The sequence below is a fragment of the Camelus ferus genome, chromosome 1, assembly GCF_009834535.1.
Source record: "Camelus ferus isolate YT-003-E chromosome 1, BCGSAC_Cfer_1.0, whole genome shotgun sequence".
In the NCBI taxonomy this organism is placed as follows: domain Eukaryota; kingdom Metazoa; phylum Chordata; class Mammalia; order Artiodactyla; family Camelidae; genus Camelus; species Camelus ferus.
The window spans coordinates 58,079,002-58,098,245 of NC_045696.1; the positions used below are offsets into that span (position 1 = coordinate 58,079,002).

Sequence of the window (19,244 nt, forward strand, 5' to 3'; positions counted from 1 at the left end):
GACTGCAGGATGAAATGGGACCCATCTTGGTGGCTGACAACCTCCTTTCACTACCTTGTCTTCTCTCATCCTGCCCCTTGGCAGATAGCTAGGGTCTCTTGCTGTGTCATAACTGCTATCGGCAGAAAATTAGATAATTATCTCTCAACACCTGTTTACAGTTAGAGTCCATTCATACTCTCTCCCCAGGTCTACCTCTCACTGAATTCAATACTTTGTCTCCAAACAGACCCAACCTACGCTAAGAAATACATTTTATATCAGGCCCAGTACATACACAGGTATAACTGGAAAGTTTTATGAAATGTATTTACCCTGAAAAAAATTTTTTCCCTAGACAGTTTCACAAAGTAATACTTATATTTACTACTGAATTCACTGAAATGACCTATTCTGCTCCATTAAAAAGAAATGCTGGTCTCACCCACTAAATTGATTTTATAACTTGCTAACGAGTCACAATCTACAATTTGAAAAACAATGGTCAGAGGAGTAGCAGAGATCAAAAAAATGCCTGAAGACAAAGATGTATCTATTTCTGCAATGGCGGTATACCTACTACAGATAACAAGCATCTTGCCCTTAGCTACAACATCCTCTGACCCAATGTTTTTGATGGAGTAATGCCAACGAGTTCTCCTTTTTAAAATAGTCCACTCAAATATGGAATGAGCACCTACCATGTGCTGGGCACTGATCAATGCTCTGCAAATACAGCAATAATCAAAGCAAAGTCCAAACCCCATGCAGCAGCATTCTCATTGGGGGAGACAGAAAATCATCATACGAGGTAAAAGTATCTACAGTGGTCAGATGGTGGTAAGTGCTACAGAAGGGTTTTTTCCAGACCCTTCTTTTCCTGGGCATGTTCACCTCCCTTCCTCCCAGAGAGCACATATTTTCTTTGGATTTACTGATACCCTCAGTGTGAAGACTGAGAAGGATGGGGCAAAGTCAATTCTTCTTGAAAGGTGACTTTAATGCATCTTTTCTGTTATGTGTTTGTTTGATAAATGGTTACTGAGATCAGTGTTTTTATCACTTTTAAATTCCTAGACAGTAACAGTTATCCCCACATCTTCTTGCAAATGTAATGGAGAGTGGGATCAATTTCACTACACCAAGCTTTTACTTAGTTTCAGGAGTCAGTAGCATCTGGCCCTTTTTATTCCCAAGGCTGGTGTTCCTAGATGTTCCAGTTCCTTCCACCAGGAGGCCTCAAATAGGACCCCCCCACCTATTTTCTCCTGATTGGTGTCCTGCTCTGGATGACGGGGGTTAACCAGTGAGAATTCTGCCAGTGTGAGAAGTGTGATCACTTCAGAACAAGGCTAGAATTCACCCAAAGGATGCATTAGATCAGGGACTGGCAAACTTTTTCTGTAAGGGAACATAGTGAATATTTTCAACTTTGCAAGCCACATAGTCTCAGTCACTACTCAACTCTGCCACTGTAACCCTAAAAGCCACCATAGATAATATGTAAATGAATGGCATGGCTGTGTTCCAATAAAACTATGTTTACAAAAAATAGCAGGCTGATCCCTGCTTGAGGCTGATGGAAAGACTAATTCTTGTTGAGAACACTTGGGGCTTACATTTGAGATCTGAAGGGGTGAGAAGGGAGGGAAAGGCACTAACAAAGAGGCCTACAGATGGCTGAAGAGCAGTATTTATGCAAGAAGGTGGCAGAGACTAAAATGTAACTGGTATGAATAGTATATTTATACCAATGTGCAAATTGACCTTTTGATGTTCCATCTTTTATTTAAAAATTATATTATTTAAAAACGTTTCTATTAGAGTTCACAAACTTCTTTGAATCAAAAGTTGTGCCACTATCCTGGTCACCTGTGGATTTACCAAGCAGTCCAGCAAGTCATCGGTAGAAATGAATGTCTGGGAAGGGGCCAGGGCGCTATTTGAAGCGGTCTGTTCCACAGCTGCATTCTCACTTTCACTTACCATTCGTTGCCTCTTGGTACAATGCAGTTTTCCCAAGCGTCCTCCATTTTTGCCAACAAAGTCTTCACCATCCCTTTCAAATATGCCTCCTCTTTCTGAGGGTGGTTCTTGGGAACTTGGTATTACAGGAACCAGATCAGGGCCAAAGGGACTTGCTGCTTCCTGTTTCACTGTTCCCGAGGTTAAGCTGGGTCTTCCAGTTGGTTCTGACTCCATGTGGTTGTGCACATTTAACTCTTCCTTTATCCTGCGCTCTCTGTTTGTTCTCAGTGCTTGGGTTTCTACTACCTGAGATGTTCCATAATGATCAAAAAAAGCTGAAACTGCTCCATTTAAGTAGCGACAATTGACTTCATGGGATGTTTCCTCAACCTAAGGAAAAAAAAAACCTTTTAAAATGGTTATATGCCCTTACATAAGTTGGAAAAGAAATGTCCTGGCCAGGGTTGATTTATCACAGGACACTCACAGCCATGATGAAAGCCAGAAGGGCCTACCTCAGTTGGGTTTAACCAAGCTCTGGTGTTATGGGGATTCTCTGCAGTTTTCAGGGCACACACAAGTATGCGGGTGATTGCCTCTTCCACGCGGGCTTGGTGGTCCTCTTCCTAAGTTGAGATTTTAAAAAAAAGACAGTTTTTCATTTGTCTCTGTGTCTCATTGCTTAAAACAGAGAGTAGAGTCTCTGAATTGTATGTTCTGTTCTCTCATTAACATCAGCTTTGTTACTGAAGGAATGAATATGTGGTTGGCAAGACCACAGTTTTTATGCATTCACTATCCTCTGCCACCTGGAAGAGCTGGAGAATGCTCACCAGTATCCTGTCTATAAGACATAGGCCTCAAATATGAACCACCTTGGGATATTTTTTTCCCATCTTTTCCATTCTCTGACGTCTTCAAAGTTAAAAGAAAAAAAATATTACATACAGAGGGATAATCCCTACAGAGTTTGATGAGCTAATTTTTTGAGGAATGGGAAAAAATTATAACACACATGCATGGCCCCAAGAATGAGATGGCTAAACATGTTAATCTGTTTTTTTAAGGACACAATAAGTATAAACCATGGCATTAATGATAAATTACATTAAAATCAGTAACTTTTGTTCATCAAAAGATACCATAAAGGAAAAAAACCAGCCAGATGTCTGTAACACGTATAATTATATGAGATGAATGTGAAGAATATATAAAGAATCTGCACCCATCAACAAGACAAATGATCCAATTTTTTTAAATGGGCAAAAGACATGAAGACAAACATTTCAAAAAAAAGAGAAAACAATCATACTACTAATAAACACATGAAAAAAGGCTTAACTTCATTAATAATCAGGGAAATGCAAATTGAGAAACCCATAAAACTGGCAAAAGAGGGTCTGATAATTCCAAACGGTGGAGAAATGGGCATTGACGGAAATCTTACACACTAATGGTGGGAGTGCAAACTGATAGAGCCATCTGGAAAACATGTTGGCATTATCTTATAAATTTGAATATTGTATACCCTACAGACCAGCAATTCTACTACTAGAAATATACATATTCTCAAGAGAAACTCTTGCACATGTGTACAAGCATATTCTATTTATAAAAGCAAAAATTGGAAACAACCCAATTATCCACGAACAGAAAAATGAACCAATAAATTGTGGTACATTAACACAAGAAGATATTACACCACAGTGAAACAGCTAAAGGTGACAACATAGATGAATCTGAGAAACATAACATTCATTTTAAACTTTCAAAAAAGCAAATCCCCAAGATGAGACACCATTTCACACTAGGATGGCTATAATGAAAAAGACAGATAACAAGTGTCGGTGAGGATGTGGAGAAATCAGAACGTTCACACATTGCTGGTGGGAATGTAAATGGTGCAGCTGCTCTGGAAAACAGCCTGGCAATTTCCCAAAAGGTTAAGTGTAGAGCTACAAGATATTTAATTTTATGAGTCAACTTGGTTAGGCTATGGTGCCCAACTGTCTAGTCAAACATTAGTCTAGATGCTGCAGTGAAGGTATTTTGTAGATGTGATTAACACTTACAGTCAGTTGACTTTAAATAAAGGAGATTATCCTCAATAATGTGGGTGGACCTCATCTAATCAGTTGAAGGCTTTAAGGGCAAAATCAAGAGAATAAGGAGATTCTGACTCAAGATTGTAACAGAAATCCTGAGTGAGTTTCCAGCCTGCCAGTCAGCCTCACAGATTTTGGACTCCAGACTGCAACTTCAACTCTTGTCTGAACTTCCCGTCAGCTGGCCTGCCCTGGGCTCATGTACCACGTGACCCAGCGATTCCATTTCTACGTGCAAACCCAAGGTAAATGAAAACATACACCCACACAAAAACTTGTACACGAATGTTAACAGCAGCATTATTCATAACAGCCCAAAGCAGACACAACCCAAATGTCCATCAACTAACGAGCACATAGACAAAACGTGGTATAGCTATACAATAAAATATTTTTTAGCTATAAAAAAGGAACGAACTACTGAAACATGCTATGTGGACGATTCTTAAAAACGTTATACTAAGTGAAAGATGTCAACCATAAAAGATGTCCCCGTCACATATTTAAAAAAGAAAAAATATTCTGTATAGTTTTAGAAATAATGGGTACAGTTACAAGCAGGCAGATGACAGCTCCACTGCTCAGCAATGGAATGAGCCATCCTGGGAGGCAAAGCATCTGCCGAGGCTATTGGAGATGGGACTTTGGCACTAGGAGTGGACATTGCTCTGATTCCAATTCAGCACGCTGCAAGCAGAATTTCTAACTGTGAGTCTACTGATCTCCCGTTGTATCTCTCACCCAAAGGCTGCAACTCTTTTCTAAGCCCACACAGTAGAGCTTCCTGTTACAGTATCCTTATGCTCCCCCTATGCCAAAGTTCTTCTCATTACCAAAGGATAAGAAAAGCCTGACTGAGTGGGGAAGGGTGCAGCAGCCAAAGAGAAGTGAGACAATCAAGGCTTTGCGTACAGGAGAACAGAGATGCATTCAAGGCCTCAGGTTAATGAGGGCAGAGGTGCAATCAAAGCCTCTGGTTAAGGAGTGCACAGATGCAACGTAGCCTCGACTTGAGCCATGGCAGCCATTCTAATTGTCAAGTCAAGCAGGCAGCCAGGATGAAGCATAGCATACTGGAGGGGAAAAGCCTTTGGCAGAAATGAAATGTTAAAAACCCAGTGCTGAAAGACTGCTTGGAGAAAATGTGTAAGTCAGGACTGGGATTTCTGCAATTAGTAATGAGGACCCTGAACCAAGAAGCAGATATTTCCAGCCCAGATGGTGTGGAGGGGACCAGCAATGTGGGAAGCATGTGGCAGATGCAGCCAAGCCCAGCACAATTCTCCTGACCACACTGGTCAAGGGAGAAGACCTGGCACACCAACACCAGGGCCCACCATGTGCCCTTCAAAGAAAGAGAGTGGTGCCTCACAAAAATCCTATTTCCAACCTCACCATCCATTAACAGAGCACAGAATACATAAATTACAGCACAGCGAAACAAAGTCATACTGGAATGTTGGTTAAAATTTATCACCAAGTTCTACAGACAGGTGTCGTGTATCTTAAAAGCAAGGAGATCACATTTATTATAAAAAAAAAATTACCAGTTCAATCCATGAGTTTATACTGACTGTGACAGAATCAATGGATTCCACATAATGCCACCAGTGTCTGGGAACAAACAGAACCTGAAAACCAAACAAAAAATACTTAGCACCAGAACAGGACATTTTATTTTTATATCAGAATCAGACCCTAATTGAAGTTTCCAGGAAAAAAATGAATAAATGAATTTACAGTAATATTGCAATAGGAAAGGGAAACAAGGAAAAAAACCCACAATCCTTTTATTCCTTTTCTGTTATTAACAAGTTTGCATGTTCTACAAAGGATATCACCAGCTTCTCCAGTCTCTACTCTCCTTAATCCTGGACCTTCTCTGTCTGTAACCAAATCTTAGTAAAGGATTCTGAGATTGTAACTTTTCCTCCTTTCCATCATATAATAGTTGTATGCATTCTGAGAAAGGGCATGGGTACAAATATAGGACATAGATTCTGCCTTCTCACAGTCTAAAGTCTAGCCAATTAAAAAATATTATATAGAAAGATGGCATCATACAAGTGGTAAATCAGAGGAGTGGACACTGGGGCTAGAGAACTTCAGAGTGGGGAGAAGCAGGCGTGGACCAGGGAGGTTGGGGCAACCTGGATGGAGGAAGTGTGACCGAACCAGGACTAGGAGAGTGTGAGGACAGGCCAGGTGGGAGAAGTGGGCAAGGGAGGTGGGGATGCGGAGGGATAGCAAGCAGGCCAGTCTTACTACTGTAGAAGGAGAAATGGGAAATAAAATGGGAGAAAAAGTAAGGGCCGGCAGAGGGCCCTGAATTCAGAATAAAGAGTCTGGATTTTATCCTGTAGGCATCATGAGTTGCTGAGAAGTTGTGAGTAGGGGGATGGGTGAAACAGGGACATCAGGGAGAGTCTGGGAAGGGCAAGACTTCCTTGCAATGGTCCAATTAGTAAATTAAATGTTAAGATTTAAGTAGGAAGGGGAGTAAACAAAAGCAATGGGCAGGGTCAAGAAGGACTGCGTTTGTCTAGACTTGGAACGAGATTTCAAATGGAAGGCTGAGTAGAGCAGATGGAGATGTTCCCAAGTTTTGGGCTCTGGATTTAGGAAAATGGTGGCTCTTGCTATGGACAGGTGGAGATGGGAAGAGAGCTCCTTTTAGGAGAACTGGGCACTAAAAACAGCCACTTCAGCCACTGGATTTAGTCATCAGGAGGTCAAGAATGTCCTATCACAGCATATACCTTCCGTAAAGTGGTAAGAGAGACAGCCAGTTTATGACGGATTAAGGAATGAGCATGATATAAGGAAAACTGATTCAACAGACAGAAACACTCATTCAAATGTGGCTGTTAAGATAGAAGAAAAACAACTGGCAGCCTCTTCACATCCATTAGAACGGCTGTAGTTGTTGTAGTAGTAAGAGTAATAACAACAACAACAACAATAATAATAATGGAAAATAACAAGTGTTGGTGAGGATATGAAGAAATCTGAACCCTCATACATTGCTGGTGGGAGTGCAAAATGGTGCAGCTGCTGTGGAAAAGTTTGGCAATTCCCCCAAAAGCTGAATAGAGTTACCATATGACCCAGCAATTCCACTCCTATATATATATACACAAGAGAAACAAAAACATATGTCCACACAAACGTATACACAAATGTTCACAGCAGCATTATTCATAATAACCCAAAAGGAGAAACAGCCCAAATATTCATCAGCTAATTAATGGATGAATAAAATGTACATCCATGTAATGAAATCTATTCAGCCATAAAAAGGACTGAAGTACTGGTAACACTCTACAGCATGGATGAACCTTGAGGACACTATACTTTGTAAAAGAGGCCAGACACCAAAGGCCACAGATGGTACAACTGCACTTATGTGAAGTGTCCAGAACAGGTAAATCTATACAGAAAGAAAACAGGTAAGTGTTTGTCAGGGTCTGCGGGGACAGGTGAATGCGGAGCGCCTGCTTATGGGTCAAGGCAGCTTAGTCAGACTGGTGGAGCTGGAGCCCTGGAGTGTAAAGGAGGCAGGAAAAGAGCCAGTGAGAAGGGAGCAAAGGAAGGAAAACAAGCAGGGGTGAGGGGCAATCAAGGGAATAACATCTCCTTAAGACAATATGAAAACCTTTCAAATTGTTAACAAAATATCAAACTTGTAAAGGTGATTTCCACCGCTGGGTAGCAGCATTAAGTATTACACCTTTGGAAATGTTTCAGAGACAGTTACAAAAGCAACATCCATTCTTGCTTAAAAGCACATCATTTTCAGCAAATATACCAATTATATGTGGACTGTAAAAAATAATACAAATGAATCTATACGCAAAACAGAAACAGACTCACAGACATAGAAAACAAACTTATTTACCAAAGGGGAAGTGTCAGGGAGGGACAAAACAGGAGTATGGGATTAACAGATACAAACCACTATGCGCAAACTAGATAAGCAACAAGGATTTACTGTGTAGCACAGGGAACTATATTCAGTATCTTGTAATAACCTATAATGGACAATCATCTGAGAAAATATATGGATATATAACTGAATCACTTTGCTATATATCTGAAACTAACAATATTTTAAATCAACTACACTTCAATTAAAACAAACAAAACCCCAAATCACTCTCAGTTCATTCTGCCTCTGTTGGCCCACTAACTGGATGCATTCCCACCTGTGTTTGTGTGTCTGGACTCTAAAAAATGGTTGAACAGATGGTAATTGTGAATAAATGTTCCAGAAGGGCTCAAGTACCCAAGTCTTGAGGCTTTCTCTTAACCTGAATAAAAGTGACGGTGTGGGCTCGTCTTCCTCCACAGTCCTTTCTCCTCTTCACCAGAAGGGGGAGCTGTGTTCCCTCCTCCCATCTCCTTTCTGTGACCCCTGGAGCAGGGAATTGTGTGCAAAGCCTACAGATGGGGAAGCTACCTTCCAATAGCAGAGCAGCAGGGAGGGAACCTTGCTCATTTGTACTGCTAAGGATGCAGGTAAGGACCTGAAAGAAGTTAGAGCTGAGATGTCCACAGACAGGTCACCCATGTGTTGAAGCTCCATTACCTGTCCTGGGCTCAGTGTAACCGTATGTCGTCGAGCTTTCTGGAACTGAGGAAAACGCTTTACGTCAGGATTGACAACGTTTATTTTACTGAACACACTAGATTCTTCATAAGGGATTCTAGTTGGATAAAGGAAAGGAGTATCTTCAGGAGGAAAGAGATGCCATCTTTTCCTAATTAAAAAATGAGAGACAAATTAGTACTCTAAACGTGAGACAACACATGTAAGAAGGCACACTAGGTGTTCATTTTCACTCATTTCCTTCAATCCATAAAGGAATACAGGAGCCACCGCAGGGGTCACCTGGCCCCCTTGTCACCCAGTACTAGAGTCTCCTCTGCAGACACCTGGGGAGGTAGGGCAGCAACTACTGGGGATCTCACGAAGCCCTGAGCAGCCCCTTGGCAAGGATAGGACGTAGTTTGTAAGATCACTCTTTCCTATCTTAAATCAGAGTCGGCCTCCTCATAGACTGTTTTCATCCCTGAGTCCAGAGCTCCCCAGAATAACCTCCACCCTTTCAAATCTCTGTATTATCTGATCCAGAGCAAGCACCCATGGTTCTATCCACCAGATAGTTTCCAGACTTCTCTCTGTTTGCATTGTAAATTCCTTAAGTTAAACATTTGTTCAGTTAATCCATCAAGGAAGAGAAATGCACAAATGATGCCACACAGCTAAAAAGTAGTACAATACAGGAATTTTCAAGAAGATAAAACTGTGAAATGTTTCAGTCATGTCAAAATTTTTTGCAAAATAGATGTGGTGAATTTTAACTCATATAACACCAGACACTCCCATACTTTGAGCCAACAGAGGGAGGACATCTGAGACAGAGGGTGAAGTGTGAAAAAGGAAGCGACACAGACAGATGTGGAAGCAAAGAGAGAGAAAACCCAGTTCTGACACAAGCTCTAAAGCCCTCAAGTGACCCCTGGTAGTTACAGTGGGGCCATCATGCCCTTTCAATATAGCCGACTGCCATTCTCAATCTAGAGACAGTACTTTAAAGTCTTATTTTGCCTTAGAGATGATAATGCTGCTCCCTTCCATTGGACCTAAGACTAGTTTGGGAGAGTGTCAGAGCTGGAAGGACCCTAAGAGATCACCAGTCTAACCTCACTTTCAGAGAAGTAGAGGAGGGAGCCAGGACTTGCTTGGACTCATTCACGGGGCTCGCAGTTAGTGGTGGACCCAGCACCAGGTCACAGATCTCCAGATCCTGCACCACAGCTGTGTTTCCCAAAGGAACAGCCAAAAATAACCATCCCATACAATTTGCTTGGCTTGGTTTAAAATGTAATATGTATGCATCCTTGTCTTGTTAAGCAGAAAAGGTTGTCAGTCATCATGTCATCTCCTGCTCACAAACCTCTCATGGTTCTGATGCTGAAAGAACAGAGAATAAGTAGTACTTGCCTGGGGGTTAAGACCCTCAGGTTCCAACCTGCCCTCCCTGCCTAATCCCTCTGTCTGGAAAGCACAATTTACATGGATGACTCACAGGGGCCTCTGTACACCCCATACCTTCCTAGGGCTCTGCTCATGCTGGTCCCTCTGCTCCTCCCACCTGGGTCTCCTGAACATTCACCTATCATTCAAAACCCATCTCAAGGGGCAGCTCCCCTCTGAATCTTCCCTAATCTTTCCCATGCAAATGCTACCTCTTTTACTTTTCAGTTCCACAGCTCTATGAAACCTTCCTCAAGTGCCCGTTCACTCTGCCTATATGTACATCACAGCAACCTGCATGCTTGCCTGCACTCTAACTGCACACTCTCTCAGCTCGGACAGTGTCTCACTCATTCACCTGTTTCCACTGTAACACATGGTACCTGCACAGCATGGCACTCAATGAGTATTTATTGAACAGTTATTTCATTACTCCAGAGCTATGTGAGGCCAGAAAATATGTGCTCTCACAAAGTTAAAATAAAGTTATATTAATTTTATATCATAGAAAGAACCCAGGTATTTTTTGGTAATGGTTTTCCGACTGAATTTCTCTGGCTTGTGTCCCAATTCAGAACACACAGAAAGCCACTACTTAAAATAATGCCCTCTCTAATAAAGTTTATGTTTCAGAATATTAAGTCCCAAAGGGCAGGGACCAAGCACACTTGATTCACTGTTGCATCCACAGCGCATAATAATGCACCTGAGATGTTCTAGGCTCTTCAAAGAATAAAAAGGACTAAGGACATCGAGATGGGTAGGAGAGGCAGAGAGACACTCTCGCCCAAACCCTGACCCCTGGCGAGGCGGCACGCAACAGGGAGGGACCTCACCAGACAGGAGTGAGGGGCCGGCACCCTACGCCAGGAGCCCTGGACCCTGAGATCTACACCACACAGATGAGCCCCCCAAGCTCCTGGCCTAGAACACCAACAGGACAGATGTCTGAGGGTCCCATAGTGCCACAGGAAACTGAGATTTCCCTCTTAAGAGGCTCATGGACAGTTTCACTTGCTCCCAAAATCCAGCAAAAGAACAGTAATTTGGAAAATGCTGAGACTATATGTGAAGGAAAGTCATTTAGAATCTGAAAGTAATCACTGAAGGGGTGGGGGACAGTGGAAATGTTCCCCAGAGATAGAAGTGCTGCCAGACACCGTCAGTGTGCTCCCCCTACCTAACCTGCTAGCACAGGTGGCCAAGCTCGGCGACTGCAGCTCTCCCCTGGGCGTGGGGGGAGGGTGTAGCTCGGTGGTAGAGTGCATGCCCAGCATGCACGAGGTCCTGGGTTCAAGCCCAGTGCCACTATTAAAATAAATAAATAAATAAACTGAATTACCTACCTCCTGCAAAAAAAGAAAAAAAAGAAAAAAAACTTGGGATAAAAAAAGTTACTATCAACTTAAAAGAGACTATTATTTACACAGGATGTTATATGTGAACTTCATGGCAACCACAAAGAAAAAACTTACAGTAAATACACAAAAGAAAATGAGAAAGGAATCCAAACATAACACTAAAGAAAACAATCAAACCACAGGCGAAGAGAGAAAGAGAAGAAAGGGACAGAGAGGAACTACGAAAACACCCGAAAACAATGAACAGAATGGCAATAAACATACCTACCGATAATATTCTTTCCAAATGCACATGGAACGTTCCCCAGGATAGTGTACATGTTAGGCCGCAAAACAAGTCTCAGTAAATTTAGGAAGACTGAAATCATACCAAGCATCTTTCCAACCAGAACAGTATGAAACCAGAAATCAATTACAAGGAGAAAACTTAAAAAAAACCACAAATACATGGAGACCAAACAACATGCTACTAAACAAGCAATGGGTCAAGAAGAAATCAAAGAGGAAACTAAAAAATACCTTGAAACAAATGAAAATGGAAACACAACTTTTCAAAATCTATGAGACATAGCAGAGCAATTCTTAAGAGGGAAGTTCACAGCAATACAGGCTTAGCTCAAGAAACAAGAAAATTCTCAAAGGAACAATATAACTTTACATTTAAAGGAACTCAGAAAGAACAAAGCCCAAAGTTAGTGGAGGGAAGGAAATAAGAAAGATCAGAGAAGAAATAAATTAAATAGGAACAAAAAAATAATGGATCTATGAAATTAAGACCTGGTTCTTAAAAAAAAAAAAAAAAAAGAGCTGATTCTTTGAAAAGATAAACAAAATTGACAAACCTTTAGTCGGACTCAACAAGAAAGAGAGGCCCAAATAAATAAGTATATCTGCAAATGATATATCCAGTTAGGAGCTGATATCCAAATATATTAAGAACTCATACAACTCAACATCAAAAAAACAAACAACCAGCTTAAAAAAATGAGCAGAGGACCTGAATAGAATTTTCCAGAGAAGACTGATGGCCACAGGCACATGAAAAGATGTTCAACATCACTAATCATCAAGGAAATGCAAACCAAAACCACAGTGAGATATCACCTCACACCCGTCAGAATGACTATTATCAAAAAGACAGGAAACAACAAATGTTGGTGAGAAAAGGGAACCTTTGTGCACTGTTGGTGGCAATGTAAATTGGTGCAGCCTCTATGGAAAACAGTATGGCGGCTCCTCAAAAAACAAAAAATATAGAACTATCATATAATGCACCAATTCCACTTCTGGGTATTTATCTGAAGAAAATGAAAACACTAATATGAAATATGTATGTACCAACATGTTCACTGCAGCACTATTTACAATAGCTAAGATGTAGAAGCAACCTGAGTGTCCAATGATAGACAAATGGATGAAGAAGACATGGTGTATATACATATGTCATAGTAATATATGGAATATTACTCAGCCATAAAAAGAATGAAATTCTGCCATTTGTGCCAACATGGATGGATCTAGAAGGTATTACACTAAGTGAAATAAGTCAGACAAAGAAAGACAAATACCGTATGATTTCACTTAAATGTGGAATCTTAAAAAACAAATGAACAAACAAACCAGAAACAGACTCTCAGATACAGAAAACAAATTGGTGGTTTCCAGTGCAGAGGGCGAGGGAGGAAGGGCAAAACAGATGCACGGGATTAAGAGGTACAAGCTTCCAGCTACAAAATAAGAAAGTCACAGGGATGTTCGTTCGTACAGCACAGGGAATATAGTCAATAACGTAATAACTCTGCATGGTGACAGACAGTAAGCAGACTTCTCAAGGTGATCATTTAGTAATGTATAAAAACATCGAATCACTATGTTGCATACCTGAAACTAACATAATAGTGTATGACAATTATAATTCAATTTAAAAAACCCCCAAACAAACAAAAAACCAAAGTACTTCGCATATGCAATCTATTCACATACTTCCTCACTGTTTCTTTTGGATCCAGCCACAATCCTCTCTGAGTCTAAAAGGTCTGAGAACTTGGATATGGCTATTTTCCCCTCTGTGCTACTCTGTAAATGTCCCAAAAGTCCAGGAGAGGAGACTGGGACATCATTAATTAGGGGAAAATAAGGCTGCACATAGAACATTCTAAGTATATCCTCCAAGCAACAGATCACTTAAACTCACATAACTCCTGGAGCCAGGAACTATCAAAAAGATTGCCCACCTTAGCCCTCCCATCACTTAAGATCCACAGGCAGATGGAGAGAAAACTACCTAAGGTGATATGATACTGCATTGTGCCTCCACGCTGGCGCAAACTAAAGTTTAGAGTTGAAAGGGGCCATAAATACCATCTGGTCCAGTAGTTCTGAAACCAGGCTCCCTGGCATCCCCTTAGGAGCCTGAGGGTAGTAGCAAGGCCTCTTCCTTTCAACAACCTGCTCTGGTCTATTTTATTTAGGTTTGAAGAAAGGGTGTTCCTGCTTTCAAACAAAATTTTGTGAACTACTAAAGCAGACTCTTATTACAGAGCTAAGCAGACAACTGTCTCGCTGAACTGGAAGTGGACTCCTGCAAGTTCTAGGATCAGCTTTCTGAAAGTAAACCTGATCATGGCTGAGAGACACAACACATGCAAATCACCATTTAAACTGTCCCCTTACTTTGCAAAGGAGGAGACGGAGCCAGGGGTTAGGTGATCTGTGCTGATTGTGAGGCAGGCTGATAGGATGGAGCTGGGATTAAACCTTGGAGCCCTGCTGCCTACCTGACACTCGTTCCTCTTCCTGTGCAACACACACACATACACACACTCTCTCTCTCTCTCTCTTCATCTCTCCCTCATGCATGCACATGCATCTGTGCATTACCTTCCTTGTACCTGGAAGACTAGGTTGCAACCATAGGAGTCCAGATGACAGGGTGTGTGGGCCCCCATGGAGCCAATCCACAATGTACTTTCCCATCCATTTCTTCCAGGAAACCCGAAGTCAGACCATATCACATCCTGTTTTGAAAATAAAGTGACAGCCCATCAAGAACCAACCAACTTTGCTGTACAGTGGTGTTACACATCTTCACTTTCACATCTGGTTTGGGGCACTTGGAACACTCCCTTATAGAAAACGCTACAGACGGAGGAGGTTAGGTTTCCAGGGCAGTCTTTGCAGTCTTTTTAACCAATAACAAATCTGCATTACCTCACTAATAGTAGTTATTCAGCAAATATTTACTGTCTGCCTACAACACGCCTGGCATTGTTCAAGAAGCGTGTGATGAATCAATAAAAAAAAAATGCCCACCCAAATGAAGCTTACGTTTTAGAGGCTGGAGACTGACAATAAACACAGTCATGAAGATATCTAGGGGAAATGCCTCAGACAGCAGGAACAGCAATGGAAAAAAAAGATTTTTTTTCTTTTAATCTCTAAAGCTCAGCTTAGGAAGCCAGGAAGGCATATTCCCTCTAAGCAGTACAGGTATTTCGAGGCATGTATTAACTTTTTGTACATCAACGACCACAGGAAAGAAGTCTTCTCCTAGGTTAGTGGAGTTACTTAAAACTATCAATGCTGGAGCCTTAGTTCATACCTACTAAATCGGAGTCTCCAGGTGGGGGAGGCACAGCATATCTTTTGAAATACTTTTGCTATGCAACTCAAGAGTCACAAACTCCTTAAGTGTAATGAACTTTCAAACAGAGACGGCACAGTGCTTTGAATCTGGCACTCCTTATATCCAGTTCTGTGGACAGACCATGCCCAAGTCAATTACTGACCCACAAATAGCACCTGATCCAGTAGTTCTCAAACCAGGCTCCCTGGCATCCCCGTTAGGGCCCTGGGGGTAGCAGGAAAGGCTCTTCCTTTCAACAAACTGCTCTGGTCCATTTTCTTTACGTTTGAAGGAAGAAGGGTGTTCTTGCTTTTAAAGTTAGAAAACTATAAACGTAGTTTGACACAAACTCAAATCCATGAAAGTTAAAATATATATAAGCTAGAAAAGAAAAAGAACATACCAGGGAATCAGACAGGATGGTTTTGCTTTTGTTTTTTGTTTGTTGTTTTTTGAATCATGAATTTTTCCTATTGAGTTTTAAAAACAAACAAACAAAACAAAAAACACTTCTACATGCGGAACATGGTCTTAAATGCTGACATTACTTTTATCAGTATCTTCAATCTGTATTTTTTTTTAATTTTTAGAGGCAAGGCATTAATATTATTCAAAGAGAAAGAGGATTTTGGAGAGACATTTTAATAGATGGTTTTAAGGAAGACTAGAAAAAGTATTTTCATTTTTGTTTTGAGTGATGAAAATAGCAGAGTATGTGTATATAACTGATATGTTATAAAAGGGGAAGTTTTTACAATCAGGCACTACTGTAAACGCACATGGCTCATATACAGCAGCTCCAGTGGGTGGGAAAGATCGTGTCCCCTCTGGATAAAGCCCACAAGCTCCATGCAGGGAGCTTACCTCTGTTTCCCAATGCCTAACATGATAACCTGGTTCAGGGTAAGTGCTTAAAACATTGGCTGGTTGGGAAGGAAAGAAGAATCTGCTGGCTTTTTCTGGGTAAATGGTTCAAGTCAAGAACATTTGTGAGCATCTATTACATACCTGGTATGACACAGAATGTTTAGAATATGAAGATTAATACAACATAGGCCCTCCTTTCAAATCTAATAATGGAAGACAGTCCCATAAATGGACCCTTCCAATATAATACAGCACGTGCTCTGACAGAAGTGAGCAGAGGGTGTGCTAAGATCACAGAACAAGAGCTCTGGTCCAAGGAGGGGGCTTCTAATGAACTTGGTCCTTGTTGAACAATTCAGCACATCTCAGTTTGGAATTTAAAGGCAGCTGAAAGACACGCAGTATAAAAACAAAAAATGGGGATCTGCCTTACCTAAGAAGAGGCTGGTTTAAGTGATTCTTAATCTTCTTATAGATACATCCCTTTGGGGGAATCTAATGAATGCCAACACCGCTCTCCTCAGAGAAATACACATACACACACACACACACACACACACACTCTTCCACATACACTCTGAGGGAGTCGGTGGACCAACTCCAGGTGAGAAGTATTTCTACAGGGTGAGGGGGTGACTGACTATGAAAAACTAACACGAGCCTTCCCTGATCTCTTATCTAACACAGAAATTACCAAAAAAGGAAAGACTGTTTTGGAATGATTAGATCAGGGTGACCTAAACTACCTAAAATTCAGCTGCAAGTTGGGTGGGAAAATCAGAGGATGAAGGGTTTGGGGGAAAGTGGCAGAGAGAGGGTGACTCAAAGTAAATTTGTCAAAAAATAGACAGCATCCAGGGTACCTATTTTGGTTTTCCTTCCCCACGGGCTCTTGAGATTTGGGACTTTCTTGCCAATTGAGGTCAGCCACTTACTTGCAGGCAGTCAAACATCTAAAATCAGTGCAGGCCCAGGAGGAGTCTGTCTTGGGTCTTGCTAGAGACAAATGCCCCTGTTAGGCAGCTACATCAGTGAAACTAATACAGGTGCCTGGGGGGTGGGTGGCCCATTCTGGAGTCTATTCCCACTTCCACTTCAAGAGTTGGAAGCGTCTTTAGAAATCATCTCTATCCATGAAATTCTATTCTACATCATTCTTGAAAAGAGCAAGCGTCTGGCTGATGGCTCACTACAAAATCAGTATCTGCTTTCTGGTATCTTCCAGAAGGAGGCCCGAGATTTTCTTTCTACAGACAACAGGTTTATTTTCTCTTCTGTCAATAACATCTAATCTGAAAAACTGTCATGCCTTCGCCTTTATCTTTCTCCTTTTTTAAAATACCAGACTCAGTAGCATTAACTTTTCCTTCCAGTTTCTCTCTTCTCGACTACCTTTGTTAAAAGCCCTCTTAAAGCCTGGCTCCCCAGGATGAACCCCAGACAGAGCCCATGTAGTACCTTGTATGTGGGTCTCAACATTCTGTGATCTGGACATTATACTATCACATAGCCTTTTTTTTTTTTAAAGCAACTGGATCATACCATAGCTAATCTGGGGCTTGACTGCCTTTTTCTTATGAAGTGTTGCCTAGCTGTATCTCTTCACTCTTAACAGACTTAAGGAAAAGGCCATGGGGCCTTACATTTATCCTTCTTACACTGAATCTTAACTTTCTGCCTGGAGTTTTACAATATTTAAATCAACCTATGTACATGACTCCCAAACTTTCACCTCCAGTCCTAACTTCTCTATTTATGACTAAACCTGTATTTCAACTGCTAACAAGCTATCACTATCTGATTATTGAATCCTTGCAGTGGACAGGCCCTGACACTAGTATTTTGTATGTATTATCTCATTTAATCCTTATGAGATTGAAGGTAGCAATACCCATTTTACATACGTAGAAACTAAGGGACAGCACTATTAAAATACATGGAGCCATTTTTGTTTGTCACAATGAACAGGACAGGGGTGCCTTGGTATTCAGTGGATGGGGGTCAGGGATACAGCTCAACACAACAAAAGAAGGTTTGGTATCTTGCACAATTTCCTTAATGCTGAAAAATCTGATCTTTGTTATCTGAGACTAGAGTTCTAGCCCTATTTCACTTATCATCAAAGGATTTTTGCATGGTTTTAACACATACTGAATCTTCCTGAAACGTAATTACTAAATAAGTCAAGGGAAGATTGTACTTTGGGTTTTTGCAGCTTTATCAAGAGCAGTTCACCATTTTGAAAAATTAAGTCACCAACAGCGTTGAATCTCAGGACATTTGGGTCAGCAATACATACACCAGTATCAGTCTCTGCTGGTACTGTCCTATCATGGTGACTCTACGTGTACAGATACAAATATACTCATTTAGCCTCATTTCAGAAGGTTAAATATAAAATATTAGAAATATTCTATGGAATTTTATCTTAATTTTTGAAAATTGAACCTTTTCTGTGTAAATAGGTACAAGTATCTGATTAATTCATTATGTCTTCTAGCGTAGTCATGCTTGAATTTTTATACAATAAATCACATATTTCTGCTTAAATTTTCCTGTTAGTTTATAGCTGGGGCATTTGAATAGTTTTTAAAAATTAGGTGTGGAGGTAATTACATCACCTGCAAACTGCATTTCAAAACAGTAAAGGGGAGGCAGGATCTGACAGCAGACCACGGCTAGACCACCTCTATGGCTTTCCCAGTACAGACCACACACCTCCCTGTCTCTGTTCCTACAGTTCTCTCTGCCTGACTGGTCTTTGTGCTGCTTCTCCCACATCCCAATTCACATTTCTCTTTCAAGACCCAATATAACTGTCACTTCTTTGAACCCGTCCAATCCCCCCATGCAATCTGGTCATTTTCTCTTTTGGTCTCTCTTTTCCAAAGAGCTTTGATTCTTTGCCTGTCTGACCCATTCTTCTCACAGCAGTGAGAGTGATCATAAAATATCAAGTCCTGTCCCCTCCTTGCTCTGCACTCAGAATCAGATCCAAAAGTCCTCTATCAGGTGCCTGCATGACCAGACCCCTCACCTCTCTGACACCTCCAACTCTTTCCATCTCACTGGCCAGGCTTCAATCACAATGGCCTTCTTTCTTTTTTTCCAAAAAGACAAACTTTTCCCTTCCTCAAGGGCTTTGCACATGGTATTTGCTCTGCTTAGAAAGCTTCTGACCTTCCCTTCACCTGGCTAGCTTCTCAGTGTTTAGGAATCAGCTTAAATACCACCTCAGAGGAGTCTTCCCAACTTACCCTAAGACAGTCCCTCTCCTGTTACTATTTACTTCGGCCCAT

At 41.2% G+C, this 19,244-nt stretch overlaps 1 protein-coding gene across 1 annotated transcript in view; it reads right to left on the reverse strand.

Annotated features, from left to right (window-relative positions):
• Window positions 1–1,703: 1,703 nt before the first annotated feature.
• Window positions 1,704–19,244, reverse strand: part of HSPBAP1 (HSPB1 associated protein 1) — a 47,782-nt gene continuing 30,241 nt past the window's right edge. Inside the window, exons 6-10 of the mRNA XM_006189857.3 lie at window positions 14,334–14,470; window positions 8,641–8,812; window positions 5,600–5,683; window positions 2,463–2,573; window positions 1,704–2,337 (exon numbers count right to left, since the gene is read on the reverse strand). Of these exons, the coding sequence (XP_006189919.2) occupies window positions 1,807–2,337; window positions 2,463–2,573; window positions 5,600–5,683; window positions 8,641–8,812; window positions 14,334–14,470 (1,035 nt within the window). The 3' untranslated portion in view covers window positions 1,704–1,806. The remainder of the gene's footprint in view (window positions 2,338–2,462; window positions 2,574–5,599; window positions 5,684–8,640; window positions 8,813–14,333; window positions 14,471–19,244) is intronic.